This window comes from Colletotrichum lupini, chromosome 2 (assembly GCF_023278565.1).
Source record: "Colletotrichum lupini chromosome 2, complete sequence".
Lineage (NCBI taxonomy): Eukaryota > Fungi > Ascomycota > Sordariomycetes > Glomerellales > Glomerellaceae > Colletotrichum > Colletotrichum lupini.
The window spans coordinates 2,767,031-2,787,737 of NC_064675.1; the positions used below are offsets into that span (position 1 = coordinate 2,767,031).

The following is a 20,707-nucleotide window of genomic DNA, read 5'->3' on the forward strand; positions in this document are numbered from 1 at the left end:
TCGTCGAGTCCCCCAAGAAATCACTCGGAGGACGAATGTATCCCAACGATCCGGGCTATTATGGGCACCTGTTGGTAGTTGCAATGGCTAAAGGCCACTGGGAAATACGTACCTTTGCGTACATCATTTAGCCTTAGCAAAAAGCCAGTCATTTAATAGTAAAGTTTGATCAGCCTCCTAGATTTGTGACGTACTCTCATCAAGGTGGATGAGCAAGGCCCACACCGTCGGTGAACCTCCTTCCATGTGTCGGTGTCTGTCCATGATTTTGATCCATACACACGTAACTGAGAAGCGAGGAAACGTAGACATTTGAAGCTTTCTTGTGGTATTACTCTTACTACTAGGAGACTCTGAAGCCCTTGTCCAGTAAGGTTGTGTACCAAGGTCACTATTGCTGACCTCTTTCACTGCTGTCACACCTCCCCACAATAGCCTTGCCTTTGAAGCTCGTCTTCGTCTTCTCTCTCTTCCAAGTCGTATCCTAATAAAACACTTCCAATTGGAACTCCGGCCATTCCGACCCTGCCTCACGAGCAAAGTCTGAACTCCTAAATCTGTAAAACCGGCAAGAAACGCGTTCTGACCTCTCCTTGTTCCCATCTATCCATTCCACCGCTAGTGATAATGATATCGCTTCTTTTTTCTTCTACAACCCATTGACGAAATGGAAATGGACTGGTCTCTTGTACAATACCGAGTGTGCTAATTTGGCAACGCCATCGTCCTTAGTTCAAGGTTGCCTTATATTTTGAGGACCTCCCAGGTGCTGGGAATAATGACCAGCAGTCAGGCTTGCTATCCGAGTGTAATGCCGTGAGGGGGTCATCCTCAAATTGTTGACTCGGTGCCGATGCCAATAACTCCAGGTAGAAATGGCTGCACCTTCCAGAAAGCTCGGCTCGAGCCTTGACATTGCTCGGCATAGATGCCACTCAGGGCTCCACGCCGGAATGTAATCGCCTTAAGTCGTTCCAGCTGACGTGTCTCTGCCTTCTCTAGCATCCACCTTTTGACGATGTTGCTTATTGCGCAAGTGAACCTCGAAGTTGCCTGCCGTCATTTCCGGCCCAGGTGTGTACAGCTTGCCTGGGCAGTCAAGACAACGGATACGGGGGAGGAACATCCATCTGGCGCCTTCGGGAGGCTGTGACCCTGCTGGTACTGATATCGGCATCTCTGTGTCAGGATTGATGGCTGAGTACTTCATCATGCCCTCAAAGTTATCAAAGGTGTACGTTTGCTTTAGTTGCTGCAAACAGTTCTTTAGCCATTCTGGCGGCGGGGGCTATCTAGCATGTCAGTTCCCTTTCCTAGTTGAAGTCCAAGATACCCATGACTTACAGCAGGTGGTGGCGGTTGACCGGCAACAGGCGGCGGAGCAGGTTGTCGACCAATCTGGCCTTGAGGCAGAGGAGTGCCAAGTTGAGCAGGAAGAGCCTGGCCATTCGAGGCCGGCGTAGACGGCGGAGGCATGGAGGTTGCTGCAGCCGCGGCCGCGCTAGGTATGCGAGTGTGTGCGGGTGTTGACGGTGTCTGAGAGCCACTCGGAGTGAACCTCGCTCTTGGGTTCTGGAGAAGTCTCCTCAGCTTGTCCTTGCCAACCTTCAGTGTGACAATAAGTTGTGTAGGCTCTTCAGTCTCATCGCGAGTATGGGGAAGGGAGCGGCCAAGGTTTCTGCGAGTCTCGTGATGATGGACGATGCTCGCTTCAGGCGTTTCGGAGCGGCCGAGATTCGTGATGCGTTGCTGAGCAGCACTCGCGGCGCCCCGAAGACCTCTCGTCCTGGCCGTGCCGCCAAGCTGAGACACGCCTGGCGAGTCCGGTCCTGAGTCTTCACTATCGTCGGAATCGGAAACCTCGCCATCGCGTGCTCCTGGCCTCTTCCGGGTGGTGGGTGGCGCGCCGGCCACACGCTTGTACAACGTGCTCTCTTCCATATTAGGCGCAGCACCTGGAAGCACGGACGAGACGAGGAGCGTCCTGATTGTCCGCTGCCGTTCCTTGAGGTCCGGCAGTTGAGGGCCACCACGTCGGTTAATAGATCGCTTCTGCCGTCTCTGTTCCCGAGAGAAGATGACCTCATTGCGTTCCAAGTCGGCATCACTGAGCTCGTAAAGATACGGCGCATACTCCTTCGCCTGCTGCTGCGGTCTGAATACGGATGGCAGCGGAGACGGCAGGAAGGCGGCAATGAGATCGGGGTCTTCGACCGGTCTGCCGTCGAAGGGATGTCCAACGCTGTACAGACTCCGAGTGAAGAGTTGGCACTGCTCCCGAATGCAGTGAGCAATTGCGGTGGTGAACTCGCCGGACAGTGACATGTCGCGAGTCATTGAGGCGGCAAATTCCTCTGGGGAGTTGAGTGGATTATTGATATCCCACTCAAACTGGTCGACCAAGGTCACGCCGCCAATGGTAACGTTGAGCTTGATCAATATCCTCATCTCGTCATTCTTATAAGCAGAATATGGCAGCTCCGGGTCGAGCGCGTCTTCTTCGGAGAAGACTAGGGGGTAGAAGTCGTTGAGCTGGTCGCGCATTTGTAACGTGACCTGATCCAAGACGGGTTTGTGCTGTGCGTCTAGAGGGATGCCCAGATCCTCAACAAGGTGCTGCGCAAAGAGCTCGCCTGGAATAACCCTGTCGTGGAGGTTCCATGTGAAGGTGTCGCGAAGCTTTATCTTTTCCCAGTCAACGTCTATGCGTATCGGCACGAGCTCCTCATGTTGCTCCGCCTGCTTCTTCAACTCTCTCTTTTTCCACCTGAGCGGATGCGACTGGCGCTTCCCCGGCCGCGGCTTCTGGCTCGGATAGATGACTTGGGCAGGAAAGGGCGCTCGCATGCGGGGATCGATGTCGGTATAGCCGTTGCCGTAGCCACGATATCCTTCGCCGTACAGTTTGCTCGGAGGAAAATATAGGCGTTGGGTTTTGATGAGGTTGTAGTCATCAATCTTGTCTCTCGTCTGTTGCATGTCCTTCTCGAACCGTTCCTGAGCGTCCTTCATCGCGACAGAGTAGTGCCAGTCGCGCGTCACGTAGCGCTCTACCTGCAACTTGTTGAAGGAGTCCTTGTCTCGTACGGGGAGAGCCTTGGCAGTGGCGGAGCGAGGAGTGCCATCGTGATCGTTGGCAGCGGACGCGGAGGTTGATGCCGAGGACGAGGCTGTCGCGCCAGCCGCAGTAGGCGTGGACGTGGATGGCGGCGCGGCCATGATGAAGATATGTGCAGGGTCCCGAATCGCCGCAGCGATGCGACTGCCGAGACGTCGAAGGGAAGACGCGCGATCGGGCCTGGGTTCGTATTGGGCGCGTGTCGTGGCGGATGCCAATTGACGATGGCTCCAAAGTTCACTTGGGGATGAGAGGTGGATTATGCTACGTCTGTCGCAGCCTCTCTCTCCTGCGCAGCGTGTTGGTGTTGTACCGGGAAAGGCTGGCACGGATATGGCTAACGCATCAGATGTATCATGTTGGTGTTTTGGCTGGAAACGGTCTGTCTTGAATGACAGGGAGACTTCGTACTGTTAGCACAGACTGACCAATGCGGCGCCCAGGGAAGTTCAGGCCAGCGCCAATCGCAACCTGGAAAATTTCCCAGTTCAGGTACCGAGCGAGCAAAGTATCTTGCCGCATAAATCAGCCGTAGAGCTACATCTAACGTCCTCACTCGTGCTCCAGGACGTGACCGCGTTCCTGAACCTCAGCATGTTGGAATCGCACCGCCGCAAGTAGCCATCAATGGCTTTGACGTATTGCAGGATGCGGCTGATGACATGATGGTGTATGTGAGGGCTAAGATAGTCACTTCTTCTGACTTGATTTTGCAATCAAGCCTAGCAGCTGGGAAGATGCAAATGATTTACGGGTTGACTATTGTGGCGGAGATGGGGCCTAAAATCTGGCACGTCCAGTTGCGCGATAAGCGCCATTCTCATGATGGGAAATGCATCTTCTTGCGCTAGATATAGCGGTGTGTGCCCAGCGTGCCTTAGGTTCCTAGACAGAAGCCAGCGTGAGGCCATTCGCTCCTCCAGAAAAGGAAAGAGGGCATGCCATCTGGTGTGCCTGTCGTGTCGGTACGGGCCGAGCTTTCGCCGGAAGCAGCTTCAAGCTCGGAGGAAGGCACAAGGGAAGGTTGCCCTGAGTTCTCAGTCCCGTTGCGTGTTTGCTCTTCAGACGTGTAGATGTAGATGCGTCCTTGGGTGTGCTGGTATCCGTAGAGCTCAGAGCTCGGCACAAGGTTCTAGTTGTTCACCATGAGACAATCTTGAGCTTGAGACAGTCACTCAGGTACCTTGGCAACTTATTCAAAGCACCTCAGGTATGGGCCAATTATCGTCATTGCCTCACACCTATCCGTACAGTACAGCCAGCTCAAGACAAGATTTGAGCAAGCGACCCGCCAAGCATAAAGCGGGACTACTTCATATTTTCACTCGAGGTTGCATAAAAACACCTCAGCCAAGGTGTCACGGTATTAATGAGAGAGAGACGTGGGCCGTGGCTGGCGCGACACGCGAACAATAGCCTAGCACACTACGGATATGCGCAAGGCGGTTTTAAGCGATGCGACGTATGCACAAAATTCCCCACCAAAGGTACTTGATGGTACTGGGTTTGCATAGCACACAGAGGTGGAAGGAAGGATCGAGGGAGCACCTGCGTGCCTGCTTGACCTGACCTGCCCGAGCACCCACAAACAGCAACGAGCCCCTCCTTTCCCCGCCCTGAAAATCGACGTATTTGTCGTCAAAATACTTACGCCCGACACACCAACTTTGCATTGCATCTCTTCTCACGTTCAGTCCTTCGAGTTCTGGACCGGTGCATCGCTATCTCTGAGATATCACTTTCATTTTCTAGTCAATTACCCCAGAAAATACCGCCATCATGTCGGAGGAGATCGGTTAGTACTTCCCTGTTCTTTTTCAAGCTCTGCAGAGCATTGCGCGCAGTGCCTGCCTTTTCTCGCACGTTTTTGCTGGTCCCGGTTGCTGTCGCTGGTCCCGGTGCTGCATTTGCGTCACATACCAAAACAGCCCACGCAGCTACCCCGCCACCACCCGAAATACACCACAAACGCACACCATGCTATCCAAAGCAGATGCCCTTGTCTCAAGGGACTCGACGAGGCTCAACGAGACTCGAGGACGACTCGAGCTGCGTCTTCGCCATGAACTAGTAACAAACTAACGATCCCCCAGACTACACCCTCAACAACCCCGATACTCTCACCAAGTACAAGACCGCCGCTCAGATCTCTGAGAAGGTCTTGGCTGCGGTTGCCGAGCTCATCAAGCCTGGCGAGAAGATCGTCACCATCTGCGAGAAGGGTGACAAGCTCATCGAGGAGGAGCTCGCCAAGGTCTACCGTGGAAAGAAGGTCAACAAGGGTCTGTTTCCCTCCCTCTCTCCCTCCCTCCTGGTCGTATGCTGCCTACCATATTTCCGAGCATCGCTGACCTCCTTCGCGTCTTGCAGGTTTCTCCCACCCTACCACCATCTCCCCGGCTTCCTTCGTGACCCCCTACACTCCCCTCACTACCGATGAGGCCGAGGCTGCCACTGAGATCAAGGAGGGCGAGCCCATCAAGATCCAGCTTGGTGCTCAGATTGACGGCTTCGGCTCCATTGTCTGCGACACCGTCGTCGCCGGTGAGATCACTGGCCGCACCGCCGACCTGGTTCTCGCCAACTACTACGCCAATGAGCTCCTCCTCCGCTTGATGCTCCCCCCCGGTCTGCTCGCTTCCGGCACCGACGAGGAGAAGGCCAAGGCTGCTGCTGCCAAGGCACCCACCCAGGCCAAGATCACCAGCCTGCTCGAGAAGGTCGTCAAGTCCTACGACTGCAACCTGGTTGAGAGCACCACCTCATGGCTCTTTGAGCGCAACGAGATCGAGGGCAAGAAGAAGATTGTCCTTGCACCCGCCGAGGGCACCAAGGGCGATGGCACTCCCGAGATCGGTGAGGTCTGGGGTGTCGAGATGGGCGTGAGCTTGGGCGCTGGCAAGGTCAAGACCTTGGAGTCAAGAACTACTCTGCACCGTCGCACCACCACCAACTACGGCCTCAAGCGCCCTACTTCCCGCAAGATCCTCTCCGAGGTCCAGAAGAAGTTCGGAACCTTCCCCTTCAGCTTGCGCCAGCTCGATGACGAGCGCGATGCCAAGTCTGGTGTCGTTGAGTGCGTGCGTGGCAATGTCTTCCGCGCCTACGAGGTTGTTGGCGACAAGGACAACTCCCCCGTCGCCCGCTACCTGTCGACGATTGGTAAGACTTCTCACATGTACAAGAAAGTGCGGCCCAGAGTGCTAACATGTCGATAGCCATCACCAAGAACGGTATCACCAAGCTCGGTGCGCCGCCCGCTCTTGACCTTGAGAAGGTCAAGTCGGACAAGAAGATTGAGGATGAGGAGATTCTCAAGATCCTTGAGCAGCCCCTGTCCAGAAATACCGGAAAGAGCAAGAAGAACAAGAAGAAGAAGAAGCCGGCCAAGAAGGCTGCTGCTGCGGGCGGCGAGGAGGAGGAGGAGAGCGATGAGGAGTAAAGCGATCTCAGTGTAGGAAATGGCGATGACTGTCAATGAGACGAGCAAGGGGGCGGCCCGATTTTACGCCCACAATTTTTGTCGTGAAAGTCAAATGTGTGATTGTATTCCTTGGGGCAGTCGATGGATAGGGCCATTGCCAGGATGAGGCCGGAAACAGGAACGCTCGCTCTGCTTATCCGACGCCAAAAAAGTTGGCTGGCTGGCTGCACGACTGCTTTTTGGAATGCCGAGGAGAGAGCTGCTTGCTCGCCCATCTGAAGCTTCAGCCAGCCGCCACTGCAGCCCGGGTCGTCACCTCAGTCGTCCTACCAGGAGGCACAGCAGGAAAAAGCAGCGAGCAGCGTAGCTAGGACTCAACAGCCGCTCACTGATTCATCCAACAGAAGGTGTTGGACTGAATGGAAGCCTGAACTGGCGGCAAGCCCGACAAAGACAATGAAAGTCATCCATCTACTCCGTACCTGCACGCGCTACGCATCCTTGAGCATGCCTGACCTTCTTCCCCTGAGTGCAACTCAACTTGTGAGTCTAGTGTTGGTTGACCGACCACTACAGAGTGGGATAGCAACGTGACGATATGGATGTCTGAGAGAGCAGAATGAGAGCGAGACGACAGGGGTATTAATGTCTCGATGGGACGATGAGACGGAGCACGCCAGGTCCCAGGAGACGCCGTCGGCCGGGGGAAGAAGGTGAGCCACGAGGATGGGTGGAACAAAATTGTCCAATTCCAGAGGTCTCCGGTTTCCCGTCCTCGCCGGGGCCCTGGTCGTCGTCGATACGGCAGAACTTAGAAGACCCGCCAGATACCCAGATGGCGGGTGCCCAGCCCCTGGTGATGGAAGGTAAATGGAAGCGGACCTAGAAGCCCGAGGCCCTTGATCTTGGCTTGTAAAGACGACTGTTCAGAATCATGAAGTAGGCCTCGTTCTCACTTCTCTGCCTTGTCTTTCCTGGATGATTCAATCGTTATCTAAGGTAAGTAAGTAAGGTACCTCATATCAAAGGTGAAAGAGGCAAAGTCTGCCTTAGGTAGGTAAAGGTAAAGAGGCACAGGAGAAGGCTGGAAAAAGTTGAATGGCTGACGCCAACGTGCGGCAAAGTATGTCCATGTCACAGGGCCAATAGTGAGCTTGGCCGATGTTGTGGCACTGAACCACAGGTTCCCAACAGCGCTGTGACCTGCACCCGCCCCCCCTGCCCACCACCTGTACTCGCCTTGAGTGCCTTGAATGCCGCCGTGTGCCCGCCTAAGGTAGACGCCCGTGGCTGCTCAAAGGCACCCGAGGCAGGGAAGGAGTAAGGTATGTAGCTTTGTAGCTCTCCATTAGCCCCCCAGTCCGTTGTCTCCGAAAATCCTCGAGGTCCATCCCGCAGCTTCACACCCTTTCTTCTCCCATCCCTCCTTTTCCTAAAGTCATTCGCGTCGCAAGTGGAGGGAACGCGCCCAAACCATATCGCTGAATGCCTTCAAAGACGAGAGAAGTAACCATGCCCAAATTTACCCTCCAGAGACACGAAACTAACGCGATTCTAGGCGTCCGACTCGGAGCGTTTGCCCGTCTGGTCCAAGGCAAGGAGGTCAGGGGCCCTCGAGAGCCCAGTTGCCATGATGCCCACGAGTACGAGAGCCACGCGGTCGCGCTTTTCCAGCCCGCATCAGCACGCCAACGGAGGAGGAGTATCGGAACCTGTCAAGAAGAGCAATGGAGCAAGCGAGGCCTCGAGGACCTTCATGCAGAAATGGTTGGAGCCTACGGTGCAGAGCAAGCCGAGCTTCGAGGAGGCTGGATTGATGCGATACGGCGTCACCGAGAACATGGCGCCCCTGGGCACGCTGCCAAAGGGACCACAGGCCAAAAAGCCGGGTCAGGAAGTCGCGAATCCCGTCAGGAAGATTATCCTCAAGTCGAGCTCAGCAAGTTCTGCTGTCGCTGCTGCTGCAAAGGCGGCGGCGGCGGCAGCGGCGGCAGCAGCTGATGAGGCAGATGCGTCTTCCATGGCAAATCGCTCAGAGACACCGACACCGACACCCCCTCCGCGCCTGCCTACTCCTCCAGCCAACGCTCAAAAGGCGACCAGAAAATCTCTTCCCGCACGTGGTCTGGACGACGACGACGAAGACGAGGACTACACGCCCAAGGCAGCCGCAGGAAAGAGCCAGGGCCGTCGTGCATCTGCCTCCATCTCACGCAAGAGTGTGTCGCGCTCATCGGTAGGACGCCGTGCATCAGCTTCACTTCATCAAATGGCTCCCTCGAGCGACGCCGTGCAGCCTTCAGAATCGACGCCCGAGAACAAGGACGTCGTCGAGAGGGCTGTGGAGGTCGCAATCGACGAGGCGCTCCGGCATTACCGCTATCCCACTGCGTGGGCACTCCGGACCCTCTACGACGAAAATTCTTCTAACCTGGTCTTCCTCTCCATGTTTGAGGACGTTTACCACCAAACAGCCGACGAAGACACCCTCGACGAATTTTCTCGCCTTATTGAGGAGAAGAAGCGAGAAGGCAAGAAGGACAATCAGGCTTGCTACTTTTTTGTGCCCCCTTCCACCAACTCGCGCTTCACCCCCCACAAGCCAAAGCCTGCGCCCTACAGCAATCTTCTCTCTCTCGACCTCTCAAAATCGGACGACGAAGACGACGATATGCCTCAAGTTACCCCGACAAAAAAGGCTAGGAAGCGCAGGGAGATTCCGGAATCACCCATGGGCATGAGCGTCGACGACGAAGAAGACGACGACACTACTTTACTGGCGGCGGAAACCACCATCGCGACCATGACCCCGTCACGCAAGCGTGCCCGAAGAGATTCTGCAAGCAGCGACTCGTCCTTGTCAGAGCTCTCTGCATCTCCGTCTCTGCCACCCGACTCGCCTTCGCCCAGCTCTCCGCCCGTTTCCGTGGCTGTTCAAGGCGATAGCCACAGTCGCCGTCACAGTGCCACGACGGCTGCCACGGCTGCTGGGGCCGACCCCGAGACCACCTTGACCAGCGCACCACCGCCAGCCGATCCACAGCCAATGAAGAGACGCGGCAGATCCCTTGCTGCTAAGGCGAGCGTGTCTGACGCATCCAACCCAAACTCACCCACCCTCCCCCCAAACGTATCTCAAGCTGCAGGGGCTAGCAACATGCCTGGTCGACTTTCTTCGCCCATTTTCCCCAACCTTTCGACGACAGCAGCACCCTCAAAGGCGAATGGCAAGAAGAACGCCAACAAGGACAAGACTCCTCGCGTACTGCCCAGCGACGATGCAACCACCCTGCGGAGGAGAGATGCACGCGATAGCACAGTTAGCCAGACGCCCCAGCCTGAGAGCCATATTCGCGGTTCCGACATGAGAAGCAGGGCTGGATCTATGGCCGCATCTTCGCCAGCAGTAAATCTGCGCAAGTCGGCAAGAACACCAGCGCCGAGCTCGAATCTGCCTGTGAATCTGACCCTGAGCACGAGAACGACGAGATCAGCAAAGAGGACGCACGACGAGATCGACAATACGAGCTCGCCGACTGCGCCGTCAATCCTCGGAGAGGTGACGCCCGCCACGAGCTCTAGGGCTGCGACACCGACGAACCTGCGCCCTACGAAGAAGCAACGGACTGGCTTGCGTATCAAAACTTCGTAAGTTGCCTCTTTCCCCTTTGCATCATGGAATTTAGGCCTCGCTGTGGCAAAGCGGATGACTTGACATGATGAGTCGAGGGCGCCAGTGATGAGTGGCGCGAGCCTGGCAGCGTCGCACCGAAGCATCCTCGTCTCTGTCATCATCCGTCTGTCAAATTTCATCCATGGTTCGCCAAATCAAGCTGGACATAGACTGACGCATTCTTACAGACCCATGAAGAAGAAGGGAGGCACTGCGGCTGGACTACCTCGTGCCAGCGGTGAGGGCGGTGCAGTTGCCGCCAACGGCGGTGGCCCAATCAACCAGGTAAGCTGCCAGTTCAATACCGAATCCTTCAGCAGCACGGAGCTGCGGTCATTTTCATCGATGCCGCACCCTTACTGTTGCGTACGGGGAGCGAGGAGATGATGGGGCCGGGCGAGGGTCGGCGAATGGTGAGGGCATGGTTTTCGGGGGCCAAGGCGCACATCCCGAGGGATACTGAGTTTAGCGGCCAGTCCCGACCTCCCATTTTTCCCGGCCAGCCTGCACCCACACTCCTACTCATTTCCCGTAAATTGCCTCAACGACCACATTGCTGACACATCTCATCAGGATGAGAACGACGACTACTGCTCAGCATGCAGTGGCGTTGGAGAGCTGGTCTGCTGCGAGAACTGCTCCAGGTCATTCCATTTCGAGTGTGTCGACCTGGGGCTGGGCGACACTCTCCCCGAGGAATGGTTTTGCAACGTCTGTTTCAGCAGCAGATACCCCACCAGGGTGCCCGAACACAAGGGTCCCTTTGGCGGTTTGATGAACACTCTGGAGAAAACTAATCCTCGAGCCTACAAGCTGCCGCAAGGCGTGCGTGTGTATTTCGAGGGCGTCAAGGTCGGCCCTGAAGGCGAGTACGAGGATGTGGTAGTGCCCGCTAAGCCAAAGTAAGCTACAATCTCTGTTCTCACTATCTCGCTGTGTTCGAAACATCCCATCTCGCCTGTCCTTGGGGAACGCTTCGACTGACAATCACTACAGGAAGAAGGGCTATGAGGAAGCTCCAGACTTCTTCAAGGTTCGAGAAACTGACGGATCTGCTGTGCTATGCCACAATTGCCAACACCCGACCGCCGACAATCGAGCCATCATTCCCTGCAGCCTCTGCGGGCTTCACTGGCATCTGGATTGCCTCGATCCCCCGCTGGCAATCCCGCCTGTGGTGCGAACATGGCGTTGCCCTGCGCATGCAGACGACCTGTTAGCTACATTGCCAGAGGAGCTTGCCCCAGCTCACCGCTTCCGGAAGATCAAAGGCGCCCCGGTCATCGTTCCTGCCTTCAGCCGCGGCATGAAAAACAATGGCTTCATTGAGATTGATGATGAAGAATCCGAGGATGAAAATTCGGGTTGGAGCGATGTCAAGACCTTCGGTCGCGTCTACAAGCTGTCTTCCAAGGGCGTTGTCCTCGATTTCATTTCTCAGTCAGTTCCCTTGGATCCTTATTTGGTTGTTTTCCAATTCTAACAGATCTGCAGGCTTCGGAAGGATGGCGCTGGTCACATCAAAGGCTCGACGGCTTCAAACACCGTCCAGGCGCCGCCAGTCAGCGAGCCCATGAGTGCTCGTTCACGTGTTGAGCAGCAAGCAGTGCTGAACTTGGTCGAATTGGCCTCCACTCAACCCACTACCAAGCTTGACGAGCTCACAGAGGCATTGCTAGTAAGTCAAGAACTGTTTGGAATTGCAAACAGTAGTGACTGACACATGTATACAGACAAACGCCGAGCCAGCTATGCTCTCGCTCATGGCTCGTGGCAGTGTCAATAACTTTGCCAGCGGAGATCTAAATGTTACCGATAAGCAGAGTCTCCGCGCAATGCTAGCTCAGATGGAAGCCATGACTGGTCGCATCAAAGGCTTGCTTGGAGACGACCAAAGAGACAGCGGTGTTTCTGGTATGGGCATCGAGGCCGATCAAACGGCGATCGACTGTGACCATACCAACGGCACTGTCAGCACCGGAGACGACGCAGCCTCGATAAAAAATGAGTCCGTGGAGCCCCCTGCCGACCTACCTACGCCAGCGACTACGACCCAAGATAACCCGGAGCCGATCAACAGCCTGGGCGAGAAGTCTTCGCAGGAGGTCCCCAACGACGCGAACGAAGATGATGTGCCCGACATGGATATCGACTAGGCTAGCTTTAACAGCGATTCGACTATATGTTTAACTGATTATTCTTATCTTACCAAACACAACACACAAGGGTGGTGTTGAGACGCTAATTGGAAGTGGATGGTTCGCCTCGTCCCAGAACTAGGGAATCAGCAGCCAACACAGCCAATTGCGGATATAGCCCATTTTCTACTCTTTTCTTATTTGATTCCCCAAGACACGACCCCCACACGGATCTGGAGTTTGGGAGGGCTCAAAACGAAGCAGCGAGCAAGCGCAAAGAAAGACCGGTGAAGGAAGACCGGCCATAGATTCGAAGCGTACCGAGACAGGTACGACAGAAAGCCACATAGGCTTCGAGCGACCCGACAAAGCAAGCTCGCATAGTCATTCATGGCTTTGTAGCCATGGAGAGTGCAAACTGGATTGGCCGAAGCACGTAGAATGTGCTGAAGGCGAGAGGGGGACGGGCATCTGGTTATCTGCCCATGCTGCCACCTGGGGACAAGGAATGGTGTGAAGGCCAGCTTTTTGTACCTCACTTTCCTATTCACCTTTCCCTCCAATTTTCTTTTCCCCTTACTGGAATTCCCTCACACCCTGCCTCAATCTTGTATCATAGGCCATTACCTCTTCTCGTAATATCTCTCTTTTGGACCAGCAGGCAGGGCTGGGCTGGCTAGATTACCAAGGGAAACAGAGCACTTCTTTTTTTTTTTCTTCCAGGGAGGCAAGAGCGAGAAATCCAATTTGGGAAATGGGATTGATGTGACCTGAAGCCGGCCGGCGGTTTTGAGTACCTTGGGTCCAGGCCAGGTTGAAGGAGAAAGCGGGAAAATGGGGCAAACCCCGGGAGACGAAGGGATGGTAGCCTGACGAGGCCCAGTAGATAGAATGCTACACCGCATGATCTATATAACCCTACCATTGCCGTTCCCTCCAATGCTGCAGTTGTCATTTATGAAGAAAATCGATACACCTATCTCTACGAGCATGGGCTTGCGCTCCTTTGAGAGAGTTTCCTAGGCATTGCCTGGATTGGATGACACCGACAGTGGTGCTCTAGTCTATTGTCTCTGTCGTTGGTAGAAGAGACAATGAGCAGTGGAAAACCAACAAAGCCTAGCTGTGATAGATGAATGGCATTTACTAGTTATAGTCTTAGGCCTTTCTCCAGAATCCTGCCCATCCATTCGCCATATTGACCTTCTCTGGTCTAGTATCTTTCAGTCGTCGCGTCCCTCCCTCATGGACAGAGCAGCGGATGTCTTCGACTTCAGGCTTCTTCTTACTTAATGTCGACATCACTATGCTCCTTCGTGCACGGGAAACGGTAGGACCCGAGAAATCTCGTGTGGCAATATCAACTAGCTTTTACGACAATGCTTGACTAACAATACCTTATACTTATGCTATCTAGTATGAAGAAGAAAACACTACAAAAAAAGGAAGAAACACCCAGCAGCCCAAGGTAAAAAGTTTGCGTGGCTATCAAGAGTTTTTTTTTTTGCCTGACTGCCTGCCTAGCGAACGAACCCGGCAGGTCGCGGCATACACACACGAATGCTTTGACTGCGGAAACACACTCTCGACTCCATAGCTCTCTCATAACAAAAAGCAGCATATGCGATCTTTTAGGGGGTTGCGTCTTGACTGCCATGCGAAGGTGGGGCTTCAGGACAACATCCGGCTACCCTCTCTCGGTTTTTCTATATACCACGCCACAAGCAAAGTGAGGGTAGCAATAGTAAAGCTTGTAAAAAAACTTCCCCAGCGGAAAAAAAGAAAGGACAGGAAGAGTGAAGTGGCAAGTGGGGGGCTTCTAGAGCCCCGAGTGAAACGAAAATAAAAAACCCTCTTCGTTGCTGCGACCACATTTCCGGAGAGGCAGCTTCATGTTGTTGTTGCCCTGTCTATCATCAAGACATGGCCTCCTCCACATCTGGAGTGGCTTGCGCATTTTCCTGACACGTTGGGCGGTGCGTACCCCCTTGCAAACATTCTTACATGACGATCCAGATCAACCAAACTCCTGTGCCGATCCCATACCAAGCCATCCCTTACCAAGCAAAAAAAAGAGCGGCATGAGCCAGTCAGACCCTCTCTGACCAGCAATTCGTCTGTACAAGTGGCGTGTGAATCATCGCTTTTCAACTCGTCAGTCACGTCGCGCTCTGGCTTGGTGGAGAGGGGTTGCGAATGGGGGATCGCTTACTCGGCCACGTCTTCCGTTGACTTGCTCCTGCTGCATGTACGCCATGTTCTGCATACCGCCCATATTGCCATAGCCACCATATCCCGACATGCCCATGTTCATACCAAATCCAGGAGGTGCGTACGGTGCCTGACCGGGAGGCATCTGAGGAAGCTGAGTCGGCGGCTGAATGGGGCTTCCGTTGGCCAGGTTCTGGCTGCGGTACTGGTCAATGGACGGGCTTGGGCTGCTATACCCTCCAAAGCCTGCCTGCATCGGCGGGAAGAAGTTGTTGATGGGGGGCGTCGCACGGTTGAGCATGCTCTGTTGGTACTGGAGCTGCTGCAGATTCGCAGGCGTCGGCATGGGAGAGTTGGACTGGTTGTACATGGGGTTTTGAACACCATAGGGAGGGAAGGGGGCCATGCTCGCGTCGGCAGGCTCACTGCGTTGGCCGCCGAATCCCAACTCATAGTTGGAAGGGTTGACGGGCTGGTTCAACGAGTTATAGTACTGCTGCTTGCTCATGTGAGCAGCCTGCTGCTGCTGGTGGTTGTTCATGTTGGCCTGGCGGGAGGCCGGTCGCTGCCGCTGCTCATTGTTGTTGCTGTTATTGCCAGAGTTGCCATGGCCGTGATCGCGGCCACCGCCACTGTTGCGAGTCGACAGGCCAACCTCGTCCATCAAACGCTTGTAACCTTGGCCGGGCTGGGCCTTGATGCGGACCAACACGTTCTTGACGTTCTCAACCACCTGGCTGCGAATGCTCTCGTCAAAGAACGGCGTGGTGAGAACCTTGAAGATCAAGGTGGCGCCGCAGGCATGGTCACTCAGGATCGCCTCGAGAATTTGGTCGTTGGGGGTGAAGAACAAAGCCTTCAAGATGGTGTCTCGCGCCTCGGGCTCGGCCTTTTGGTTAATAACCTTGAGCACGGTGAGGTAGGCAACCTTGTGAGTGCACAAGTGGACGAGGCAGGGCACAAGCTGGGGGGACAAAACAGTCCTGCGCTGAGGGAAGGTGCAGGTATCCAAGAACCAGGTCAACAAGAGGGCACCGTTGGCGTTGGTGGCGAGCTGGACGCTGTGCAAAGCGATCGCGGCAGCCAGCATCCGCTGCTGCTCCTTGGTGGAGTGATGGCTCTCCAAGCAGGCGCGCATAGCTCGGGCACCGTAGCGGCCCTGAGAAACCTCCCACATGCGGCTGAGCATGGTTTCGAAGATGAAGTCATTGAAGGGAGCACCGAACTTGAGGCAGCCTTGAAGAACGTAGTTGCCGTACTGGTCCAGGAACAGAGGGATGGTGTAGGGTCTGAGGTGCTCGACAATCAAATTCATCTGGTGCGGGGTCTTGCAAACGTCGATAATCTTCTGGGCAGCCCATGTGCCGTTCTTGTGTACGCCAATCTCCGCCATGTGAGGAGCGATCTCGGCCAACATGGCGTCCCGAAGGTCATCGGAGCAGTGCTCAAAGAGCTTCTGTACAACAGTATTGCCAAGGTAGTCGGACGCTAGCTCGGCAATCTCTGGCAGCATGTCAAGAGCGGTCGTCTCGATCTCGGCCTGGGAGAGGCTCTGGTTGTCGATTCTCTTTCTGATATCTCTGAGTCTCGGGGCATCGTGGACGCGGGTGTGGGCCGGTTCCCGGATGGGGGGAATCTCGTCGATGAAGTTGGTGAACTGGATTGATGATTGAAGACTGCGGGAGATCTTGGCAGCATCCTCTTCGGTGGCCTGGAACTGCTTAACGATGCGCATGATGTCACTCGTCATTTCTGACAGAGGAGGCACAACGGGAGCAGCATTGGCTGACTGGGCCGATGCATTTGCGCTCTCGCCAGCGGTACCGGGGGCCGCATTCTGCGCATTGTCCTGGTTCTTCGCGAACGGGTCGGGGCTGGGCGAGGGGAAAACGCCATCGTGGCCGGGCGTGTTCGAGGCAGAAGGCGGCTTGGCAAAGTTGATGCGAATGGGTCCTGCTCCAGGGAAGATTTCTTTTCCGTTCATGCTGGCTTTCGCAGTGATGGCGCTCTCCATCCGCTCGAAGTTCACAAAACCGCAGTTCTTGTGCGTGAGAACACGAGCAGACAGAATGTGACCGTATGCCTTAAACATCTCAGTCAAAGTCGATGTAGTAGTGGAAGTCGGAATGCTGCCGAGCCAAAGGGCGCTGGTAGGACCCTCAAGACCCTGGTCCTCGGCATTGAGCAATCCCGCATTGCGGCTGCTCGACCTTCCCAGGTTCATAGCAGCCACAGCTTGCGGGAGGTCGTCAAACTCCTTTTCATCCGGCAGACGGATCTCCGCAGGAGGGACGGCGTTGCCCATGCCACTACCGGACATGTAGGTTCGCATGAGGCGAGAGCCAGGAGTATCGAGGACGCCGGCTGTTCGGGCACGAGGACGCGTAGCTTGGTTGGCAAACGCCTGGACAGCCAGATTGTGGTTGTGGATCGCAGCGTTCGTAGCTGCGAGCTGATCCTGGAGGTGGGCGACGTACTGGCTCTCAAGAGTCATGTCCTCGAACTCATCGTCCTCCTCGTCTGCGTACTTGTCCTTGTTGTTGACCGAGTACGAGCGGAAACGATTAGCCTTAGTAAAATCGTTGAAGCTCGGAATGTACGGTGTTGCCAACTGGGCGCGGGGAGGCTGCGGCGTCTCAGCAAGTCCCAAGTAGTCCAGCGTCCTCATATGGACATCGCTTTCTCCACCCCCCTCTCTGGAAATCTGAGATTGCGTGGGCGAGCTCGGCCCATTGGTCGAGCCGATGCTCGCAATGCTCGCAAGAGTCATACCCCTATCGCGACCCGTTCCGGTAGGGTTCCAACTGCTGAAAATGGACGGCCCAAAGGGAGAGCTGGTGCCGGGGATCTGCGCGAAAGGGCTCCGCTGAGGCATCGAGCCTGCGCGGAGGCGTGAGAGCAGCGCAGAGTTGTTGGAAGCCGTGTCAACCGGTTCGAGACCGGGAGACGGAGATTTGAACGGGCTGTGGGACGGAGTTGGCCGGGATGATTTGGGAGCCATAGCCGGGAGGTTGAGCAAGCCATTGCCTACACCGCCGGGCGAGAACCGCGATGGCACGGTTCCAGCACGGGCACGTCTCGCCTGAGGCATAGATTCGGGGGTGGGCAATTGGGCAAAGTCAGGAAAGCCATCGGTTGGCGACTCGGGGATGTTCTCGCGGAGGGGCGTAGAGTTGCCGCTGGTCGGCGGACCGCCCCAAGGATTTACCGGCAATCCGGGGACGCCTTCTTGAGCTTGAATTTCGCGGGCCCTGTCGAATTTTGGTCAGCAAAAACGGATGGTCACTCGCAGGGTGGCAGAGCGAACGAACCTCTTGGAGTATAGCCTGCTGGAGCCGGGCATCTCGTGCGATGGAGAGCCAGCCCCTGATCGCGAGGCGCTAGCCATCTTGCTAGAGTGATTCAAACCGCCTGGCAGGCCGAATGGTGATCTGACAGATGAACCAGCGGTCGGGTCAATGGGGGATGTGTTGTTGGCGGTTGGTGAGGTGGACCGATTCTGTGTGGCAGATTGGGGCGGGTAACCAATGGCCAGGTGATCAGATCTAGTTGACATTATCAATTATCTAGGCCAAAGCTCATCAGAAATTTTGTGACACTAGAATTTTCCCAGCGGGTTGCTGTCGTTGACGAATTGAGCAATGCTCTCCCGGTCGACGGTTGACAGGCGCGGGGGAGAAATGGACCCAATGAATTGTGGACAGCTTCGAGACCGTAACGTCTCGTATTCCACAGTCGGGGGTTTCGAGGGAGGGTGACGGCACGGTGCTGCGTCAGTTCCCAGCGTCTCTTCCGGGCGAGTATTGAGCGGAGGGTCCGGAGCTGCTGCTGTCGGGCTGTCCAATTTCGGTGGGCAGAGCAACAATGGTAGGCGTAGAGCAGAGCAGAGCAGAGGCGCGCGAAAGAAGAATGGTGTGGTCGTTGGGGCCTTTGTGCGGTAAGGAATGTTCGTCGAAGGGTTGAAAGAGTTGAAAGGTCGTGTTTGTGCGTGTTTCCAGGTATTACAAGGTACGCCAGGCCAGCCAGTCGGTCGGTTGCAAAAGGGCTGCTGGGTGCTCGAGAAAATAAAAGGAGAGTTCGACGTCGGTCGGGGGGAGTGAGGTCAAGGAATGTCGGGGGGGACAAGTGGGCTTTAGACGTGGACGTGGACGTGGACGAAAATCGGGCGCTGGGGGTGATGGAAAGATTTCTCTTGCCAGGCACTCGGGTAGCCGTTTTGTGGTCGCGTAGCTTTTAGCGGTGGGCTTGGGTCAATGTGGATGCTTGGTGCCGCCGATTGCTGGTGGTGCTGCTGCTGCTGCGATGCGCGATGCGGATGCGGATGCGTAGCGTTGCGTCCTTTTGGTCTGGCCAGTCTCTCGGATCAGATTCCACAGGTTCCCAGTGTGTCTAGACGTCGAGAGTCCCAACAAGCAACCTTGGACGATGGAATTGTGTGGTGGGCGAAAACCAGCTCGTTGTCCTTTCCTCCAGATGATCTTTTTGAGCAAGACGTAAAAAGAGAGAGGAAAGAAACAAAAGTAAACGGTCTCAATATACAGGCTTCATTAGTATAGGGACGATGAGGCCTGGAGAAAGGGATAGGGGGTTTGGGGGTGTGGTTGAAGATGGGGAGTGTGGGAGTGGGAGAGGGGGAAAAAAAGAGACACGAGCGGAGGAGTAAGAGGATATGTGAGTTGAGAGGCTTGATGGTGAAAGGGACCCTTTGGCGGTTGACCTTTGGTCTGGAGTGTTTTGGTGTGTTCCGGTACAAGCAAAGCAACGCAAGCAAGCAAGTGCAGAGAGCAGATGCAGGACAGGAGACGGGAGTTTAGACGACTGGCCAGTAAGGACACTTTGTTAGGGGGTAAGGAGGGACGGCGAGGCAGGGGGAGGAAGGTGAGGTACCTCTGGCTGCTTGCCTCTGAGGCGGAGGTACTTGGACCAAGGCCTCTTCTTTCTCTTACAGAGAAGTGACTCGCGGTACTTCTGAAAGATGAGATGTACTCCGTACCTTGGACAGTTACACAAATGACCAGACCCGACCTTAGATACATCATACCTACCTCCCCATCCTCTCCACTGAACAATACCAGATGCCACAGCTCTATCGTCGACCCGACTTCAGACCTCTGACCTCAGGCATAAAGAGGCTACATAACATCAGCCAACATAGAGTATGAGGTAGATGGGCCAGCAAGGCGAAGCAGCGAGGCAAGGTACGGCGTGCCTGATGTAGACCAGCGCCTGGCAGGGCCACCGTCGCCGCCATCGTCACTCTACACATTACTAGCACCACACGCATGCCATGCCGTATGTACGGAGCAGGTAATGGATGTGAGTGAATACCTTGGATCCACGGGCAGTAGGAGGTACGGAGTAAGGTAAGGTAAGGTAGACTGAGGTTCAGGGGATTGGTGGTCAGCATCAGGTTTCCGAGTGGGGAAAGGTACATGGCTTCACGGAGAGGACCACAGTCACACGTCAGTACTCCGTACTCCATACCTTCTCAGATTTCCCTGGACCCTCACATCTCCCGTCCGCCAGTCGTCACCTTCTGTCTCTGTCTCCAAACTTAGGGCAGTTTAGACCAAGGCAGACAGCTCAGAGCAAAACAAGGGACTGGCTGACACGATGCAGCGCCCATAACGGGGCCAAGCGGAGGGTTGAGGTCAGTGTGAAACGGCAGCCGATCGGCCTTAGTGTAGTCTTTTAGGGGTGAAAGAGCCCCAGCCTTGTCAATGCCTGACCCGAAGCTCAAGGCACTAAGGTAAGGGAGAGCGTCCAAGGCTTTACAGACTTCCAGTCTAGTTGTCGCTAGTTGGTATATCATTTTTGCTCTTTCGATAAACAACCCAAAGAGTACGAACTGGTAGCTGACTGTGACAGTCAATCAACTTCCTCTGGGGAAGGCATCAGATCTCGCTATTCGTCTACTCCGTCCCTTTTTTTTTCACTTTCCAAGGCACCTCGTGCCTTCCCCTCTTCTCCCCAGGCTCGCCCCTCCTCCCCTTCCCTTTCCATGTTCCTTACTCCTAGGCTAAAGTGGAGACCGGTACATGACCTTCTCAGGGAGGAAGGGACGAGGGACAACGGCTGAGCGGGACAACGATTTGACACTCGTAGCGGTCTATAGTGGAGACCTTCCCTCACCTATCAACATT

The 20,707-nt window shown here is 55.2% G+C and overlaps 4 protein-coding genes across 4 annotated transcripts; 1 reads left to right on the forward strand and 3 right to left on the reverse strand.

The window, feature by feature from the left end:
* Window positions 1-964: 964 nt before the first annotated feature.
* CLUP02_03116 (snf5/smarcb1/ini1) lies at window positions 965-3,219 on the reverse strand (the record flags this gene model as incomplete). The annotated part of the gene is made up of 2 exons (XM_049282143.1): window positions 965-1,243; window positions 1,345-3,219. The coding sequence occupies 2 exons, from the start codon at window positions 3,217-3,219 to the stop codon at window positions 965-967; spliced, it is 2,154 nt and encodes a 717-aa protein (XP_049139286.1).
* A 1,332-nt stretch (window positions 3,220-4,551) lies between these two features.
* On the forward strand, window positions 4,552-13,363 carry CLUP02_03117 (uncharacterized protein; the record flags this gene model as incomplete). The annotated part of the gene is made up of 26 exons (XM_049282144.1): window positions 4,552-4,622; window positions 4,698-4,913; window positions 4,963-5,171; window positions 5,212-5,400; window positions 5,489-6,280; window positions 6,337-6,556; window positions 6,610-6,643; window positions 6,704-6,753; window positions 6,824-7,085; window positions 7,161-7,255; window positions 7,298-7,408; window positions 7,683-7,862; window positions 7,941-7,995; window positions 8,101-10,177; window positions 10,267-10,339; window positions 10,404-10,500; window positions 10,533-10,746; window positions 10,814-11,117; window positions 11,212-11,655; window positions 11,710-11,893; window positions 11,949-12,347; window positions 12,442-12,482; window positions 12,568-12,640; window positions 12,704-12,789; window positions 12,860-12,963; window positions 13,302-13,363. 26 exons carry the CDS (start codon window positions 4,552-4,554, stop codon window positions 13,361-13,363), a joined length of 6,642 nt encoding a protein of 2,213 aa, XP_049139287.1.
* A 148-nt stretch (window positions 13,364-13,511) lies between these two features.
* Window positions 13,512-18,120, reverse strand: CLUP02_03118 (uncharacterized protein; the record flags this gene model as incomplete). The annotated part of the gene is made up of 5 exons (XM_049282145.1): window positions 13,512-13,657; window positions 14,205-14,340; window positions 14,415-14,528; window positions 14,566-17,815; window positions 17,876-18,120. The coding sequence occupies 5 exons, from the start codon at window positions 18,118-18,120 to the stop codon at window positions 13,512-13,514; spliced, it is 3,891 nt and encodes a 1,296-aa protein (XP_049139288.1).
* Window positions 18,121-18,162: 42 nt separating this feature from the next.
* On the reverse strand, window positions 18,163-20,706 carry CLUP02_03119 (uncharacterized protein; the record flags this gene model as incomplete). The annotated part of the gene is made up of 11 exons (XM_049282146.1): window positions 18,163-18,609; window positions 18,709-18,921; window positions 18,982-19,042; window positions 19,125-19,382; window positions 19,423-19,557; window positions 19,701-19,822; window positions 19,904-20,000; window positions 20,075-20,117; window positions 20,175-20,419; window positions 20,597-20,639; window positions 20,697-20,706. The coding sequence occupies 11 exons, from the start codon at window positions 20,704-20,706 to the stop codon at window positions 18,163-18,165; spliced, it is 1,674 nt and encodes a 557-aa protein (XP_049139289.1).
* Between the last annotated feature and the right edge of the window lies 1 nt (window position 20,707).